This window comes from Filicampus tigris, chromosome 2, assembly GCF_054856515.1.
Source record: "Filicampus tigris isolate MCC_2025a chromosome 2, RoL_Ftig_1.0, whole genome shotgun sequence".
NCBI lineage: Eukaryota > Metazoa > Chordata > Actinopteri > Syngnathiformes > Syngnathidae > Filicampus > Filicampus tigris.
Window position 1 is genome coordinate 3777449 of NC_141218.1, and position 17855 is coordinate 3795303.

Below are 17855 nucleotides of genomic sequence, written 5' to 3' on the forward strand. Positions count from 1 at the left end.
AAAACATTGGATTAGTTGTGGGTTAGAAAAAGAAGCAGTCAGTTTTACGAAAAGAGAAACGGCTTTATTGGATGTGTAACATACAAACAATACACCGACAAGGCAGAATGACTTTGTGTTCCCTTTCATTACTGTGAACGACTGCAGTCAGCATCTGTCTCAAACAGGTTTAATCAAGTCAATTCATGTGAAAGTTTCATGTTTCAAAAAGTGTTTCGCTTTAACATGAGATCCATAGGAGCACATATGTTATATACACAAGGATAGAAGAGACCAAGAAAAAGTTTTCTCATAGTAGTGGCTATGTAATAATTTCCCCAAAACAAACTAAGAGTTGTACATAAAATTGGTGACTTTTTTTTGTTACAGACAGCTCACGTGCCAAGAGGACTAATCAGTGGTCAGATTTTACAAACAACTTATATTTTCAAGACATGAGAGAAGCATGTCCTGGGCTCTTTTTTTTGATTGCAACTACAGCAATTTACAAGAACTTAAAAGCGGATTGTTATTAAAACGGAATGACACATTCACTCCAAATGCATGTACCCTGTAGGCTTTGTAAACATACCAACTACTTCTCGCTCATTCAAAATGAAAGCCTGGGATTTGGGGGTGAAAAGGCATGTTGGCAATGAGTCCACTCATGACGCACGTTCCTAGTGGTGACCATGTAAGAAATTACTTTGTTCACCTAATGAGGATTTACTGTAGAGCTGCTGCAAAGTTCCAAAAGCAGCATTACTGTGGCACACTTGTCATACTTTAGACTTAAACTCATCGAAAGAAGGCTCGCTCCATCTGTTAAACCGGCTTGGAGCACATGCTAAACAAAACAAAAGGCGGGATGTGCATTTACAGTGTCGCTGCAATGAGGCAGAAATCACATCATGTTTCACGGGGTCTCACCCGGAAAGAGGCGGCGACCGCGGCTTTTAACCTTGATACAGTGACAATGAGAGGCGGAGCCACTTGCTGTCATGACTAGGAAGGAGATGACGGGGAAAGGATGAAACAAACAGAAGCTCACACTGCATGCCGCTTTTACAGCAGAAAAACACAAACGTCACTCCGTAACATCGAGATGTGGAACCAAAAACGCCGCCATCCGTGGCCCGTAACAAAGAAAGGAGGCAGCTGAAGCTTTCGCGAACGCTTTGCCCCTCGCTGCCTTTCGAGATCAGTGGCAGCATCCGCCGCAGTGGCCGCCACCGTGGCTGTGACCCACCGAGGCCTCGCCGTGTTTGGTCCGCCGGCTCAGGATCTCGTACGAGCAGTCGTCGCCGCAGCAACCGGACATGCTCGGCGAGGTCTCGTCCATCTCGAACCTGCGGAGGTAAAGCGGAGCGGATTCAAAACGAGCCCGACGATGCTCACATTCCACGCCGCGGTACTCACTGGAGAGCGTCTCTGAAGAACTGGTACGCGCCGTGGTTGTGTTTAAAAACTGTCAGCATCACTTTCTTCATCTGCGTACTGCAGAGAACAAACGGCACAACAAAAGATGCAGTCAACAAACAAACAAAAAAAAAAAACGTTTCATTTGCTGTCTTATACAAATCCACATTATTGCATTCTGTCCTATCAGATTTCAGCTTTGATGTGTTGCCATGTAAATACATTTTTCCAAACACCTCACAATCCTGAGTGTTGGTGTCCGCCACCACCACCACACACGCACCGTCGAAACCGATGTTTCTTTTTTTAACCAATCAGATTTTAGATTTACTAATCCTCAGTGGCGTCTGCATTTTCTGCCCTGTGACGGGTTCAGCTATGTTCATCCCTCTGATTGGTTGATCTTAAAATGGGCACCAGAGATCGATTTTCAAGGGAGGACAACGTTGGACAGGATTCAAAATTCATTTTCAAGGTGCACGTATCAAGAAAAAATGAACTTTGTGAGGCTATTGATTATTGGGCACTTTCAGGTTAGTATGTACAAAATATGAGTGGAAGAGCTAGCTTACAAATCACTTTAAAGTTTAAGTCAACCCAAAATAATAATTCTTTGCAATAATATGTTCTATGCGCCTTCACCAGTCTAATCACGGCATTGTGATTAATTTTACGTTGTTGGTATATGTGTTAAGCACCAAAATCCACCAGTTTGTAGTCCTCTCACGGGGCGGCCATTTTGTCACTTGTGTCAACTGAAAATGACATCACAGTTGCTCAGGGCTCAGGTAAATGCCCAATCAGAATGCCATGTTTCGACTAGTGGGCCTGCATAGAACATATTATTTTGTGACGTGATGGTGTTTTAGAAAGCTTGATTACCAGAAAACACTATGTTTTTATTCCATGATTTTAAGACAAATTGTCTAGTATTGCATCAAACCTAAATCGTAACCTAAACCATAATCGCACTCGAAAAAAATCTCAGAAGTTATAATCTGGAGTCAAGGTACTCAAGGTATCCTCAGGATTTGATCAAACTCTGCCTTTGAATACTGATCAGATAAAAGAAGGATCAATGCGCAAATGTTTTGTTTTTTTTCCCACCGTTTACCTGTTAGCGATGAGTTGTAAAATCTGAATGAGGAATTTGCCGAGCCCTTTCCTCCGCACTCTGCTCTCAAGCTGCACCTCGTAGCTGCGGCATGTTCACAAGTTAATATCCAGCGCATCCTCACCGCACAACTACCGGGCCAACAAACAACATCCTACCAATATAGCACCTCCTCCCCGCACTCCACGTCGAATCGGAAGTGAGAGAAGGCCACGGGGGCGGAGTCGCCGTCGCGGGCCAACAGGTACCACGCCCTCTCGTCGTTCATCTCCTCCCTCTTCTCGCGTTCCTTCCAGCCCCACTCGCTCTGCTCGTACCTGGCGGCACGGGAGCACATCTTTACTTTGCCGTATTATACACAAAAATATCCTAACGGGATGCTTACAGTGTCTGCATGTTGGCTCGGGTGAGTTCGAAGGCCCACTCCACCGACAACGGGTTGAGGGCCGTCACACGCTTGCATTCGATCTGCAGGTTCAGTCTGGACGGGAGGTTACACATTTTCAGCACCACATAAAAGATTGGGGATGGAGTGGTACACAAATAAATACATACCCGTTCCTGTCGTACTTTTTGAAGGCTGGGAAGGAATCTAGCGGGTCATCGAGCTGGGGGAAGATGACACAAGTGTTACGCAGAGTGCTCACAAGTTCTGACTGAATGGAGAACATTTGCCACACATTAGTAGACTCATTTTGATTTTGGTAGCGCTCAGGATTGGCTTAGATCCTACTTGGCAGACAGGACTTTTGTTGTGTTAGCCTTGGTTGCTCACATTGCCCCACAGTCTTTGTTGGTATTCCACAGGGTTCAATTTTGAGGCCCCTGCTGTTTTCATTGTATTTGCTGCCCCTGGGTTCCATCCAAAGAAAGTGTGGCATTTTCCTTTCATCAGCAAGTGGATGAAAGTCAGATCAATGTCCCATTTTGCTAAAAGGATGCTTTCTCCGTCAGGCCACTTTTGCCCTGTCTCGAGGGAATCAAAGCCTGGATGGCATTGAACTTCACTTTTGAGTTCATTTTAAGATGTATTTTTTTTTAATGTCTTAAAATCTTAAATTGTCTCGCTCCACCGACTTCGACTCGGCATCGTTTTAGTCTTTTATTGTGTTAACTGTTCTTGATTTATTCTTTCAACTGTCTTTGTTTTCACATGTCCGTTTTTTACTTTATGCACAGGACTTTGTATGCAGCTGTGGTGGTTTTTAAAGTGCTCTTTAAACAAATTTGAGTTACGACCCATTTTGATGGTGTGTGGGTGGTAACAATGTGCCTGTTGAAATAGCCACTGACCACTCCCACGGGTGCAATTATTTACTGCATCAAAGTGATGCTCACAAAGCCCCCCAACACCGGCCCCCGCTCCGCATTCAAGTCACCTTATTGGCAGCGTCCACTTTGGCGCAGACAGCGTCCATGGCCGCTCTCTCCTCCAGACGCCGCGCTTTCTTCTCCTTCGCTCGGCTGGATTTTCTCTGGGGAGGGGACGTCAAAACAACATGATTATCTTCATGATGGTCCAGGAGAGAGTGGGAGATCTGAGTGCAACTGAGGTTACTAACAAGCAAAAGTGGGTCACATGTTTACAAGGGACACTATTTTACAAGGGAAATTCAGTTTAAAGAGGAGGTCAAGTAAAAAATGTTATTTACAATATGTGAGCATAAGCGGTTCGGATAGGGTTAGGGTTGTTTGCGTTTGTGGAATATGAATTAAGCAGGAAAATCCACCCATTTTATATGGCTTAAGGGGCGGCCATTTTGGCACTTACTGTCGCCTGAAAATGACATCACAGGGCTCAAGGTAACAGGTAACGACCAATCACAGTTCGCCTGTTTTCTGGGTTTGGTCAAGTGACATTCTCAAGCTGAGACCTTAGGCACTGTGAGGATGGTAAAAAACGCTTAACATTAAGTGTAAAAACGCTTCATGTCAGAAAACTACAATTAATTGTCACCAAAATTACACATCTGTAGTAACGCCCACTTCAACCTCTCGAATTATTTGAATGATGACCACATTATTTTGGATTTTATGGATGTTATAAGAGGTTTCATGTGTGTAGTGTGTGCCAACTGTGATTATGATGCTCAGCGTCGATAAAATCCAAAACATTGGGGCGATCACTTTGATATTTTTAGCCAGAGGTTGAAGTGGGCATGAGTAGAGATGCGCACGTGAATTTTGGTGACGATTCATCACAGTTTTCGGACATTAATCTACAAAGTTTTGTTGTTGCTGTAGTTTTTTTCTCATTAAGCCTTTTAGACATAATGTGCACTGTTTGAGCATACAAACAAACAAGCACTAGTCCTCCAGATGAACCGGGGGGAGGAGGAGGAGGAAGGAATGCACCGAGGAGACCACTTTGGCTCAGAGCTTTAAGCTCGCAATCTGTGGGAACACGTGGATGGGTTTAACGCACAGAGTGCAAGTGGAGGATGTAAATCGCCGCCACCAAGCAAAGCAGTGGTGCAGGCACGCAGACTTCCTTGCATCAGTAGCATTTGCAAGCAGCGGTTGAGCTAACGCGACTAGTGGGCACGTTGGTAAACACAGCGAACATGTCAGTGCCAAGCGTTAGCCCGCATGCTAAGCAGGCTACCACCATGAACCCTTCTTCCTCCTCTCTCCCCCCTCATCAAGTTCACCTCGCTCGCCCCCCATCCACTCACGCCATCACAAGCAGAGGTAGCAGCGGCGCTGTCGTTGTGCCAGCAGCGTCGCACTCACCCCCATCTCGCCGCGGCCGCGTCGTGTGCTCCGTCACAGCCCCCGGGGAACGCTCCTTTTTTTGTGTCCGCCCGCTTGATTGTCGCCGCCGGGGAGCGAGCAAGCAAGGTAGCCGCCGAGGACGACAATGACTTCCGTGCTAACGAGGCTAACTGACTACAGTGCCGGCCGGCCCGCGGTCAGAGCAGCGCGCAGCTATTCGCAAATCAGAATCAGGGCCCAGATATGATGATCGGAACGTGATTGCTCCTTTGAGTCGGATGGACGCCAAGAATGCGCTCTTGCGATTATTGCAGGTCCATGTTGCTTTCTTTCGCCCTTTCTTTACGTCGCTCTCCCCGCCGTCCAACCGCGAGGCGTTCACGTGCTCTCCAAAAACTCCGACTTCAGACTTCCCGCTCCCCAAAGCGACCTTCACGCAACAACTTGGGGCTGAATAAAATGTGCTCGTTTTCGATTGCTGAGCCAGTTTCTAGATGACAATGAGTCCAGTTCACACGGGTTTCACTGCACACGATTTTTAAATCATAAATGGTCACGTAGCAAAAGGCTATTTACCACTCCCGTTTCCGGGAGCTTGAACGTAGCACGCACTAGCGCGAATTGGCGCTCCTTGTTTGGGAAGTGATCACTGGGCCTTTGTCGTGCCATTTATATTTGAAGCTATGACATTTACTTTCACTCTGAGAGTCCTATGAGATCAACAAAAACGAAAGCATGTAAATTGGGTCTTGATATTCTTTTATGGTGATCAAATGGACAGTAACTTGTCCACAAACAGGATGCCGATATGGAACATACACATTTTCTTCTTTTAATCACAATATAAACATTACAAAGAAAACAATGCTTTGAATTCAAAATTATGTAAAAACAAACAGACAAACATAAGCAATTCCTTTTTACAGCAGTGTAATTAAGAACCCAAACAGCCCAACAATTGAATAAGAGGGGGCTCAATTAATGTTTCCAAACAGAGGAAACAAACTGCCAAGCCTTTGCCTGAAGAAGAGCGCTACCTGAATACCTGGACAACAGAGGAAAATATTGCATCAAAATCACTATAAAATAACGGTGTGTGTGTGTGTGTGTGTGTGTGCGCATGTGAAGATTTTTGGAGCATTTTTGGGGGGCGAATTCAACAGTTTAAGGTGTCCCACTGTTGAGCTGAATGTTCTGGGAATCTTATTATAACAATAAGAAGCAGAGCTAGGCATTCCATCTATGTGATGGCCAACCAAAACATGTTTTTTTCAAGAATATGTTTTATGCAGGCCCACTAGTTGAAACAAGGAAAATAATATAAATTCATATGATATGAGTTAAGCAGGAAAATTTACCTGGTTTTAGCCATCTCATGGGGCGGACATTTTGTCACTTCTGTCGACTGAAAATGACATTATGACAAATGACAAATGACACTGGGCTCAGGCCTTGTCTACACGTAGCCGGGCTTTTTTTAAACAGCCAAATATTCCACCCCGCGTTGGAATACATATCCTCGTTTGTTAAAAAGTCAGCTACACTACACCGCGGTCATGCATTTTCAAACGCATGCCAACCCTCTAGGCGGCAGTAGTTAGCCAAATACTGTCCATTCAGAAGGAACTTCTGTCTTTTGACGTCACGTCTATGCAACCAAAAACATGGCGCCAAACTCGTTCGGGAGTACCGACAAGAGGTCAGAATTGCATTTAAACCTTTCAACGAGACGCAGTAGTTGATTGCGGACAAATAAGTAAACAAAAAGCGCCTCGAGAATGCCTTTAACCAATGCAGCGCCGCGGGAATCCATGTTGAGTCGCATGAAAACAAAAGTCGCGCAAGTGACATCAGGGCATATTTGTCGCATAGTGACGACGGAAATCTCCAGGTCTGACTGTCCACAGCCAACCGCGTATCCGGTGATATCCGCAAAACTCCACTGTGGCTGGAGTTTTGCGTTTTCAATGAAAAAACTCCGGGGACGTGTGGATGATAGGGCTAACCGTAGGCTAATATCCGCCATTTGCAAAAACCCTGGCTACGTGTGGACAAGGCCTCAGTTAACGACCAATCATGGCTCACCTGTTTGCTGAAGCTGATCTATGATTGATCGTTATCGGAGCCATGAGGGTGTGTGATGTCATTTTCAGTCGACAAAAGTGACAAAATGGCCGCCCGCTTGGATGGCTAAAAACGGGTGGATTCTGTTGCTTAACTCATATTCTAGAAACACAATATTAATAAGAATGCTGTGTTTTAACTAGTGGGCCTGCATAGAACATATTCTTTAAAAAAATATGTTTGGGTTGACCTCCGCTTTAAATAACAAGAACAACAGATTTTAGTTTTTGGCTCAAATTTACTTAACATGTGTGTTGCCTAATGGCAGGTTAGCCAATTATCCATCCATCCATTATCTGTACCGCTTCTCCTCACAAGGGTCGCGGGGCGTGCTGGAGCCTATCCCAGCTGTCTTTGGGCAGTAGGCGGGGGAAGGTTAGCCAATTAGGTTTTGCTAAATTACGCAAAGACAACCCAAGTGATAGCTGACCTGCTCCTCCACAATCAGCTCCAAGCACGGAATCTCGTCCAATTCAACCTGCTTAATTAAAAAAAAACAAAAAAAAAAAAACTTTCAGATTCCTGGAACATGAACACGTCGGAAATCTGAGCAGCAACCTTCTCTGTGATGGTGGCGTCTTTAAGTTCATCCAGTCTCATCTCTACTTCTTGCAGGTCGACTGTTCCATCACCCAGGAACAAAGTGACTGGATTAACCTTGACACACAGCTGAGTGAGACATGCGACAATCAGCCAAAAGATTCAACGGAGAAACCTCAACACAAATATCGGCGACTGACACTGTCCGAAGGCCAGCAGGCCTCGGCGTGGCCCTGGCTCAGCAGGACGGCGTGGATGTAGACGTCGTCGCTGGTGCGCGTGTCGCACAGGTAGAGCTGCAACACGTCTCCGGCGTAACACCTGAAGGCGCCCATGAGGACGTGATCCGAGCAAAGGCTCTGGAATGAAGCGGTGGCCTCTGGGGTCCACGCGCCCTGGAACAGAAACCGCAAGTCTCAGAGGCAAAGCACACGTGATGTTGATTTTTTTCCATTGAGAATTCACGTGAAAGTTCCTTTAAAACATTCCAAAATACGCCGTTTTGTCTATGCGCAACACGGCCTGTGATTGGCTGGCCATCAGTCTCAGCTCACGCACGACTCAAATGAGGATTAACTTTGGTCAACGGACTGCGGGCGGGAGCGCTGTCATGCTTACAGTTCTTGGTTTAATTCCAGCCAGCGATGAGGGGACAGCTTGCGCCGGGAGAATGGAGAAGCAAGTCCTGTGAAAAAAAAAAACGGATTGTGAGTTCACTTATTTCATTTCAGTTGTCTTCTACGAAATGCTTTTCCGTCAGTGTAAGCATACTTGAGGAACTTCAGCTTGGCAGAGGGCAGCGTGCTGGTGTTGCCGTAATCCACAAAGTACACTTCCACCCGACAGTCGCTGATGACTCGCTGTATCACTACTCGGTAGAACCAGAGGCCCGTCGCGGGCACGCAGCAGGCTTGGCCCCGTCGGACGAACTTCCGCGGGAGTCGGTAGAGCTCGGACACCTCGGGACAGGTGTAGAATCGCCTGGACGAGGACAACGACGACAAAGGAATGACATTCCTGCAGAATTGACGTGAATGCCGAAGAGTTGAACCTGAACTGAAATGCTGGGGAATTCATTTCAAATGTGAAAACATGGAGGAGAGAAGCTAAGTATGTCAAATCTCTTCATTTGAACATTTTGAGAACGTAGCAATTGATGCTCTCCAGCATTCACACAAACATTGTCGAACAGGATGCTCACCTCATCTCAAACATCATGTCCAGCAACGCGCGCGACTCGTCGCTCTCGAAGATGCTGATGTAGAAATGTCCCGGAGACTCGACATGCTCCACCTGGATGGCCGTGACCTCGCGAGCGGCGCGCTGCGTGGGCCGTTTCAGACGCTCATTGCGGAGGACGTCGAGGGCCACGTCCTTGGTTACATCCTGGGCCACTTCCTGGGCCACTTCCTGGGCCACTTCCTGGGCCACGTCCTGGGCCACGTCCTGGGCCACGTCCTGGGCCACGTCCTGGGCCACGTCCTGGGCCACGTCCTGGGCCACGTCCTGGGCCACGGTGGGATCGCTGAAAACCTCAGCGGCTGGGCTTTCCTCAGCGCTCTGACATGGAAACGGGATATGTTCTAACATTTGCCAGGAAATTGCCTTGTCGAATAAAATACATTGTTCAGCCCACCTCCTTTGGGGTCCGACAATCCTCACTGATCCAATCTTGATGGGCCTCCGTTGAACAATGATCATCTTCCGTGCTGATTTGGCCTTCCTGAGGTGCTAAATTGTCCTCGTGTCCGTTCGTAACACTGTGGCCAGCGCTACCCACTTGGCTTGAATCGACTAAAGAGAGACATGTCAGTTGTGTTTTCGTCCATCAGCTCACTTTTCTGCATTGCTTATCGTCGCACATACTGAGCCAGGCAACACTATCGGTGCTTCTTCTCAAAACAAGTTCAGAAATATCTGAGTATTAACCGACCCCAATCGATTGAGATGACAACAGATGAATATGTAAAATACAAGCACATATCGTAATTTCCGGAGTATAAGACACCCCCTAATATAATACGCCCCCCTAAAATCAGACTTAAAATGTAGTTCTTTCCTCTGTACTAACAGTCTCCCAATTTGCTGGTGAAAATATGAATGAATAAAGATTCAAAACATGCCAATAAAATGTAAATGCTTTTAAACCAAGCTTAAAAATTATGCTTATTACACTTACTAACTTTATTGGAAAGCCAACATATAACTGAACACATTTGACACCCTCCCACATAACCTAGCAAGGAGAAACAGTCGTTAATGTTGGATGACTACAATATGTGCTTAAATGCGCATAAGTGCTGCGAACGGCTGTTGCCAATACTAGCGGGCTAAAGTGGCTAACTGATCCACGACCATACAGACTGTATTATTTGTCATTAGCTCAGTGCGCGGAAGAACATCAATGAGGTAAGAAATACAGTAACGCATTATCCAGCAATTAAGCTCTTATTTAGGTGGTCTGTTGCAACGGCACCAGAAACAGGAAATGTGTTGAAATGACTGTTTTGTTTTTATACAACACTGTAGTGGTAAACCTCTGTACATTTTTTTTTTGCTGAATCCTTGTAAAATACTCTCCCTGCATTTTGGATTTTTTTTTAAAAAATAAAAATTGCCTATTATTCATGGAGAAATGATGGTACTGTACCTCCCCCAGCCCGATCACAGTCCACAACAACCGTACTGTCTCCTTTGTCATCCTCTGCTGGTTGTAGGGGTAAGTGACTATTCTCGATCAGACGCACATCCTTGCCTGAAGGCCTCTGTCAAGCAACAAGGGACACAATTCTCAAAGCGGATCACCCCCCCCAAAAAAAGACAAGTAAATAAAAACAATCCCTCTACGTTGCTTCCTTTTTGAGCACGCACCCCCAGCAGCCGTTCCTGATCGCCGTTTGGATCCACTTCTCTGTCCTTCTCCTCAGCCGCCGTGGGCAGACAACCCGGTGGCTCTTGGTGAAAATTGACGTGGTTTTGAGTACAGTGAGAGGAGTTATTTTGAGAGGTTAAAAATATATTCCAGTATTCCCTGTATCGGAACACACCTGATGGTTTTCCTCGCGTGGGAATTGCGCAACTGTGTGAGCTTTTCTTCGGCGTCTTTTTGACCCAGTTGGGCGTGTATAACAATCCAGTGGGATACATAGATGCCACTTTGTCTCTCAGGCTGACAATGAAGCCCATGTTGGTGGGCTGGATGAAGATCACATCTGCCACAGCCTCTAGCAACTCTCTGATAGTGTTGAAACCGAAGTTGTGGGGGATGAGCCGGTGGCGAAAGCACCGCATGTAGCAGGAATTCAAGTCAGACAACTTGAGAGGTCCCTGCAACAGTCACAGTTTTAATGGCACAGTACCGCAGCTCTGCAATAAGATGATCATATGCAGTTATGCAGGATTATATGTTGTACGGTTCATTAACTGGATCTGACTCAAGTATCTTCCATCAGAAAAAATCGGAATGGCCAAGTAACGATACTTATTTCAAGGTATGGGATACTCACTACAGCTAAATAATACCAAGGCGCCCTCTTGTGGCCGTTTTACTATCAGGAACTAAATGGCATGCAAGGCTGACAGAACGTTTTTCTAAGCCCTCTCAAATGCTCATTAAGGTGCAATTTATGTAAATACATGTTTGTAAGGTGTATATAAACGCCTAGTAGGAATTTACCCAGATGTCACTAGTTTACACGCAACCTAACGTCATGGTTTGTTACAAAAACAAAACAGTGCAACATAAATCAAACAAATCTGAAAGTTAAATGACACACATTGAACTACTAGTAACACAAGCACATAAGACAATAATTCACATCTTTATGACTTTGTTAAGTATATAACCGTAATAATATCTGATTTCTTTGTGCCATCCTTATCTTTCTTATCTTTCTTCTAAGTCATGTACATCATTGCGTAGACTGTGAGACTCCACAGTTGAATTTACAATGACTGCGGAACATGACAAAGTTGTGTTGCTGAAACGCTGGTTGAATGCGGAGCATTCCAAATTGTTACTTGAAACACTTTTGTAGTCAATTTAATTCTTTGCACTTCGTTGTATTCATTGAGAAGAAGTTGCACAACAACTTATTTTGATTGGGACTTTTTCTGGCCACTGAATATTTGGGTTTCATTTTCTTTATTTATTTAAATTCATTTTATTGTGTGTTCTATACATATATATTGTATGAACAAATGGAAAAAATATAATAGGCACATTTCCATTAATTTGAACCATTTTCAAGAGAAAATGCTCTATTGGACAATATCGGTCTTTCATTAAAATGATCTGTCATTGGTTTGAAAAAATAAATGTATGTATCAATAGTAGAAGTGGTATCGGTTACTTGGTATCGGTGAGTACACAGAAGTTACTCTTGGTGTTGGTCTGAAAAAAGTGCTATGGAACATCCCTAATGAGTCTATTACACTAATACATCCAACAGTCTCATACACCAGCATCAGGCTACAGATTACCTGACAGAGGAGGATTTGCAGCTGCGCCCTAAAAGTGTAGAGTGAGAGAAAAACGTTTCGCAGTGGAAGGTACTGGATGGGCGCTGGTTGATACTTGTGGAATTTGCAGGTGCTCTTTTTCTTTGGCCTGCGCTGATTGGCCACCAGCTGCTCAATATGCACGGTGGACTTGTCACTCACAGCTGCAAAGGCACAGACGTACACTCCACAGACTTCATACTACAAGTATCACGTGATCGACTGTCAACTACCTTTGAAGACTGGACAGCCATTGACAACGTGGGCCACTGACAGGACGTCTGGCATTGCCGCGGCCATGTCCAGAACATTCCTGAAGCCCAGCAATTGCAACGGCATGGGATACCCCAACATGTTGCTGTAATCTCGCGTCAGCTGGTTGGGGTCCAAGCCATCTTTGGACGAGATGAGCAAAGATCGGATGTCCTTCTTGAGCTGAGCCAAGACCTGTTCCTTGTTCGACTTGTCTGCTGACATCTGTGGGGGAGACCAAAAACAAAAACAAGCAAACAAACAAACAAAACACTTTAGTGACGCTATGATAAGGAAACCTCCATGACTTCTGTGGACATATTTAAAAATCATTTAACACGTTTGTTTAGCCAGGCATTCCTGGAAGGCTTGCTTTGACTGGTTGTTTTTTCTTTTATTTACTGAATATAATTGGGACACTTTATTTCAAACACTTTGTGAGTCCTGTCTGTTGTGATCAATAAATACAATTGACTTACTTGAATTGCTGCATACAATGTCAGAAAAATGTCTTGCACTCCAAATCAGAATACAGAAACTGAGCACGGTTGAAATATCATTAGATTGAGTAAAAAGAAGTTCGGTTAAAGCAATTAGCATTCTATTAACCTTTCAGGCTAACACTTTGGCAAATAGTTGACAAAATAATGCTTGTTCTCAACCAAAGGTTTCCCCAAAACAACAGAAAATGCAACTTACTGCGGCATAACGCGTGTCATTATCCGGGCTAGATTGACTTTATTGCGTTAGCACCGCTAAGCTAATGTTAGCATTGCCAGCACTTCGCAACAACACGGATCCGCACACCAAGAGACAGCGAGGGGAAAAAAAGACACCGACACTACTAAGATTCGGACGAGTATGATTTCAACACACTTACCGTTAATATTCTCACTATTAGTGCTTATTTGAATGTCACGACCACGACTATGAGGCTCCCCCCAAAAGTGGCCACAAGACATCGCTGTTGGCTGAGTACGGGGGCAATAATTACATTCATTAATTAGGCCACTGAACGTACCATTTGCTTGACACAGTCACGAGAAAAGCCTAACTTGAATTTACGTACAGGGGTAAAACAAAAAAAAATTAAGTACAACAGATGAAAACATTTATGTGTATTAAACTTTATGAACACTGCTGTTGAATTCTAAAGTGTAAATAGTAAAAGAAATGGCTTAAACCTGAAAAATATTATCTTTGTAAAAGTTTAATTTCAGTGGCTCTTCACCTGAACATGAAACAAACTAAGGGCAGAACAGTAAAGTGACTGACAGTTTGGGGGTTCGGGGTTCGAATCTCAGCTCCAGCCTTCCTGTCTGGAATTTGCAGGTTTTGTCGTTCGGCTCGCTATCATGAACAAACATGGAAAATTTATTTTTTACAATTTCCATAAAACATAATTGTGTTTGTGTTTAAGGCCACATTGGTGACCTCAGGTTCGCTCACCCTTGAACCGAGGCATCTCTGCAAAAACAGCTCCCAATGAAGGCCACGATAGAGGATCTTAAATTGAATTACCGCTGCAATCGCTTGTGCAATCGCTTGTGTGTGTGTGTGCGTGTGTGCGTGTGTGTGTGTGTGTGTGTGTGCGTGTGGTGGATGCTTAAGTGAATGAGTTGTGGTATAGAGTCGCAAAAAAAGCTTCACGAACATACTTCAAATAAGTCAAGTACACTGTAGAATTTGAATGATGATAAAATACAGGGTGTCATCATGTGGCTGGATTACTCATCCTCCATTCACTTGTCTTCATTCAAGGCCGCGATGACTAACATGTATCCTCCTTTCAGCTGTTAAAATGAAACCAAACAAACAAAAAATGCATTTATCTGCTCCATTACCAGCACACCACTACCCTTAAATCTTTGGAGTGGTTGGAAAGAAAGGACGTGGAGTGGCAGCGAACATTTGCTTGCGAACATTTCTGGTATGTGATTTTAGCACAATAATTAAATGAATTAAAAAGAGAAGGAATTAAGTGCTCCCAGAGCTCATCATCTTGTTTTCGATTGTCCATGTTGCAATTGCGAGACCTGTCCACTTGATGGCGCTGGAAGTTTGTGACAGGGAAGAGGGAGCTGGTGAAAGGGAACGTGACATCATCCAGCCGAAGCAGCAAACACTGGAAACGCTCCAACGTCTTTTTTCTCTATACGCCCACAAATGTGAACATAAAAATACCCAACAATAGGACGAGTCACCGTGACGTCATTACTTCCGGGTGGCAAGAGCAGAACCGTTCTCTGATGGCACCATGTGTAAATAAATAATAAACCAAGACACAGCCTTGGAGAAAACAGGATAAGTAAGTGGCTTGAATGAATCATTTTCTTCTTTCAGAGTTGTATGCAAAGTCTCCTTTACAACTTCCTTAGTTTGCCTGCTTGGATGGAAGAGACTCAACAATTTTTTCACAATTACATTCCCTAATTAAGAGCTTTATCCGCTTGACGCGTCCAGTGGCTTTTCCACACTGTGACAATGAGGCGCTCTAAAGCCTCCAGCAGCTATCGTCAAACAAATCTCTGATTTCATTTTATAGGGGTGTTGAAGTTCACATGCAACTTACACTGAGATTGCATTCTCTCAAGTTGTCATCATTAAAGCGGAGGCCAACCCAAAACATTTTTTTACAAGGATATGTTCTACGCAGGCCCACTAGTCGAAACACATCATTCTGATTGATATTGCCTTTGTGGAATATGAATTAAGCAGTAAAATCCACCCGTTTTTGTCCATCTTACGGAGCAGCCATTTTACCACTTTCTGTTGACTGAAAATGACATCACAGTTGCTCCTGAGAAACTGTGATGTCATTTTCAGTCGACAGAAGTGACAAAATGGCCGCCCCCGGAGATGGCTAAAAACAGGTGGATTAACTCAAATTCCACAAACACAACATTAATCGGAATGCCGTATTTAGACTAGCGAAGTCGCAGAGAACATATTTGCTGCAAAATCTGAGGCGAAGAGGGACGAAGGACATGGAAAAGTGGCAATGGATCAAATCAGAAAACAACAAAAACAATAAACAACAACAACTTCGCCAACAAGTCCAAATGGACTTGCTGGATGTAAAGCTGTGACATCTCCGCAGTTCCACTGAGGCGTGTCTGAGAAGCAACATAGCGAAGTGACTGCCAGTCAGCCAGGACTCCATTGGGATGATAAATCATCACGCTGATGAGCAGCCACACACTGGGTCAATACGCATGCTGAAGGATTCATCGCAATAAGCCCAATCAATCAAACGCTCTCATATTAGTCAGGCCCAAATGAGCCTTTAAGATGACAAAACAAAACAAAGAAAGATGGCGTGAACACACGCTGAGCAAGAGAATTCATGCTTGACAGGGCGTCAGGTCCAGAACCACACCTAGGTGGTCTTTCTGTTCTTTCTTCAAGGTAACTTTCACGACTGTTTATCCTTTGTATGTTTACTCTGAGTTGTAATTATTTTCACCTTGATAATAAAAGCCCATCATTAAAAAAAAGCACTATTTTCAATCGTTCACACGATATAACATATTTTTGTTGTTTGTTAGAAGGCTTTCCTTAGCATTTTGTTTTGACTTTTGTTTTTTAAATTCAGTAAGTTTTACACATTTTTACAGCAGTTCTGTTTGTTTTTATTTTTTCAAAAAATGCATTAGGTTTTGTTAGTTTTTGTATTAGTTTTTAAATATATGGAGTATTTATCGAGTGTAAGATAATTAAAAAAAGGTCACTTGTGATTGAGTAATAAAGTGAATAAACTACAATTCCCAAATGACTGTTTGACCTTCTGTCTTCTGTACAGATGTGCAGCAAGATCACAATAAATACATTTAAAACGAACCCCAAAAGCTCATGAATGATATTCATTGACAAAGATGAAAACGAGGGGCATTTTCATCATAATTATACTTTGCCATGTAATGCCCGATTCGACCCCAGAATTAATGTACAGAATATTCAGACCTTTTGAATACGAAACCTTTAAAAATAATAAAATTGTATATATATACATGTTTTTTTTCAAATTGTATCCTAAATGATACTAGAAGATACTAAACAATGCCATTTCTGGCGATACAACAACTACATCCGCCTCTTCAGTTTTTCAAACTTCCTTCTTTTCCAGTCACTTTTTGTTTTATTCTGAAAACTGGTAAGCATGAGTACGGAATTCCTGGTTATTAAACAAGAACATCGGCCATGTTGAAACATGAGTAAAAATTTCAAAGAAAATGTCACTGGGGGAAAAAAAAGACAATTTTCTTTACCTTGATTCAGCGAGTTGGTAACTACTAGAAGCAGGCCATCTTGGATTGACCCATGTACTGTGGCCTAATTGCTGTTGTGAAAAAATAGGAAATAAGGCTCAGAAATGTTTGTATCATATTTGACACATTTGGCAATATAGGATTAGTTTTACTTAATTTTATACTACATATGTAGTTTCAGCTAGTTATCATTTTTTAAAAGCATTTTCATTTCACAAAAAGATTTTTTCAATTTTAGTTTTCGAGATTTCTTTAGTTTTCGTTAACGATAATAACCTTGCATGTAATCACTGGTGATTAATATTCCTCCAACCAATAAATTGTCTTCTTGGGGGGCCTCAGTATGCCTAAAAACTCACCAACAGTGCAAAATTTGGAATATTTTTTTTAGCAGTCAGCTCTTATAAGATCGGTTAGTCATTTGCTGTTCTTAAGAAAGCTTCAATTACATTTGACATGTCGGATGCGGACACACATCACATTCATTCTGCAGGGACCTCCAAGTGGGCGGTGTTGCCGCACGGTGGGGGTGGGCCGCCGGGGGGCAAATGATCCCAAGGTGATTTTAAGCCCCTGGTGAGTCATCAGGTGGAAAGTGCAGAGCGGTAAGAACGTATCTGCCCTTAATTGCAGGCAAACTTTTTGTCAAAGTCATGAATCGCGCAGCCTGACTACATTAAAGCCAGATAGTAAAAAGTAAACACGAGCGAGCCGAGGGGGAGGAAAAGATCTCTGCTCGCATTAATATGTCGCTCCACTTTGTCAAACGTAATTGCCCGTGAGGGACCGGAGAAGGGAAAAAGAAAGAAGGTGAGTGACAGACTTCCACTCACTCAGAACAGAAGACGCATGCACGCACAACGGCAAGCGGCGGGTTCCACTGGAGAGCTCTCATGTTCCAGTTGGAGGAGTCGTGTCAATCACACTCAGCTGTTCCTAATATT

At 43.7% G+C, this 17855-nt stretch overlaps 2 protein-coding genes across 5 annotated transcripts; both read right to left on the minus strand.

Moving 5' to 3' along the window:
* Positions 1-42: 42 nt before the first annotated feature.
* Positions 43-5660, minus strand: naa40 (N-alpha-acetyltransferase 40, NatD catalytic subunit). 2 transcript variants are annotated; one of them, XM_086024680.1, is made up of 8 exons: positions 5188-5660; positions 3892-3987; positions 3068-3120; positions 2898-2993; positions 2671-2829; positions 2513-2596; positions 1399-1476; positions 43-1328 (listed from the first exon to the last, which is right to left on the minus strand). In XM_086024680.1, exons 2-8 carry the CDS (start codon positions 3928-3930, stop codon positions 1181-1183), a joined length of 657 nt encoding a protein of 218 aa, XP_085880806.1. In that variant the 5' UTR covers positions 3931-3987; positions 5188-5660; the 3' UTR covers positions 43-1180. The 2 variants fall into 2 exon arrangements, with proteins under 2 accessions (XP_085880806.1, XP_085880805.1); XM_086024679.1 differs by having other exon boundaries at positions 5246-5658.
* Positions 5661-6036: 376 nt separating this feature from the next.
* LOC147150940 (tudor domain-containing protein 5-like) lies at positions 6037-13654 on the minus strand. Of its 3 annotated transcripts, none has more exons than XM_086024672.1 (14): positions 13524-13654; positions 12625-12868; positions 12374-12555; positions 10939-11218; positions 10763-10845; positions 10542-10656; positions 9528-9685; positions 9093-9451; positions 8663-8872; positions 8510-8576; positions 8092-8286; positions 7910-8020; positions 7782-7832; positions 6037-6272 (listed from the first exon to the last, which is right to left on the minus strand). In XM_086024672.1, exons 2-14 carry the CDS (start codon positions 12866-12868, stop codon positions 6261-6263), a joined length of 2067 nt encoding a protein of 688 aa, XP_085880798.1. In that variant the 5' UTR covers positions 13524-13654; the 3' UTR covers positions 6037-6260. The 3 variants fall into 3 exon arrangements, with proteins under 3 accessions (XP_085880798.1, XP_085880799.1, XP_085880800.1); XM_086024673.1 differs by lacking the exon at positions 13524-13654 and adding an exon at positions 13343-13508; XM_086024674.1 differs by lacking the exon at positions 13524-13654 and having other exon boundaries at positions 7782-7829.
* Positions 13655-17855: the final 4201 nt, after the last annotated feature.

Excerpts from the sequence above, each read along its gene's own strand:
- LOC147150940 (XM_086024672.1), bottom strand. The coding sequence starts at position 12,868 with ATGTCAGCAGACAAGTCGAACAAGGAACAGGTCTTGGCTCAGCTCAAG. Across the intron at positions 12,556-12,624 it reads TGGCTGTCCAGTCTTCAAAG|CTGTGAGTGACAAGTCCACC; the intron begins GTAGTTGACAGT and ends GTGCCTTTGCAG. Across the intron at positions 9,686-10,541 it reads CTGTGATCGGGCTGGGGGAG|TCGATTCAAGCCAAGTGGGT; the intron begins GTACAGTACCAT and ends GTCTCTCTTTAG.
- naa40 (XM_086024679.1), bottom strand. Across the intron at positions 2,597-2,670 it reads GGGGAGGAGGTGCTATATTG|CTACGAGGTGCAGCTTGAGA; the intron begins GTAGGATGTTGT and ends AACATGCCGCAG. Across the intron at positions 1,477-2,512 it reads TTACAACTCATCGCTAACAG|TACGCAGATGAAGAAAGTGA; the intron begins GTAAACGGTGGG and ends TGTTCTCTGCAG.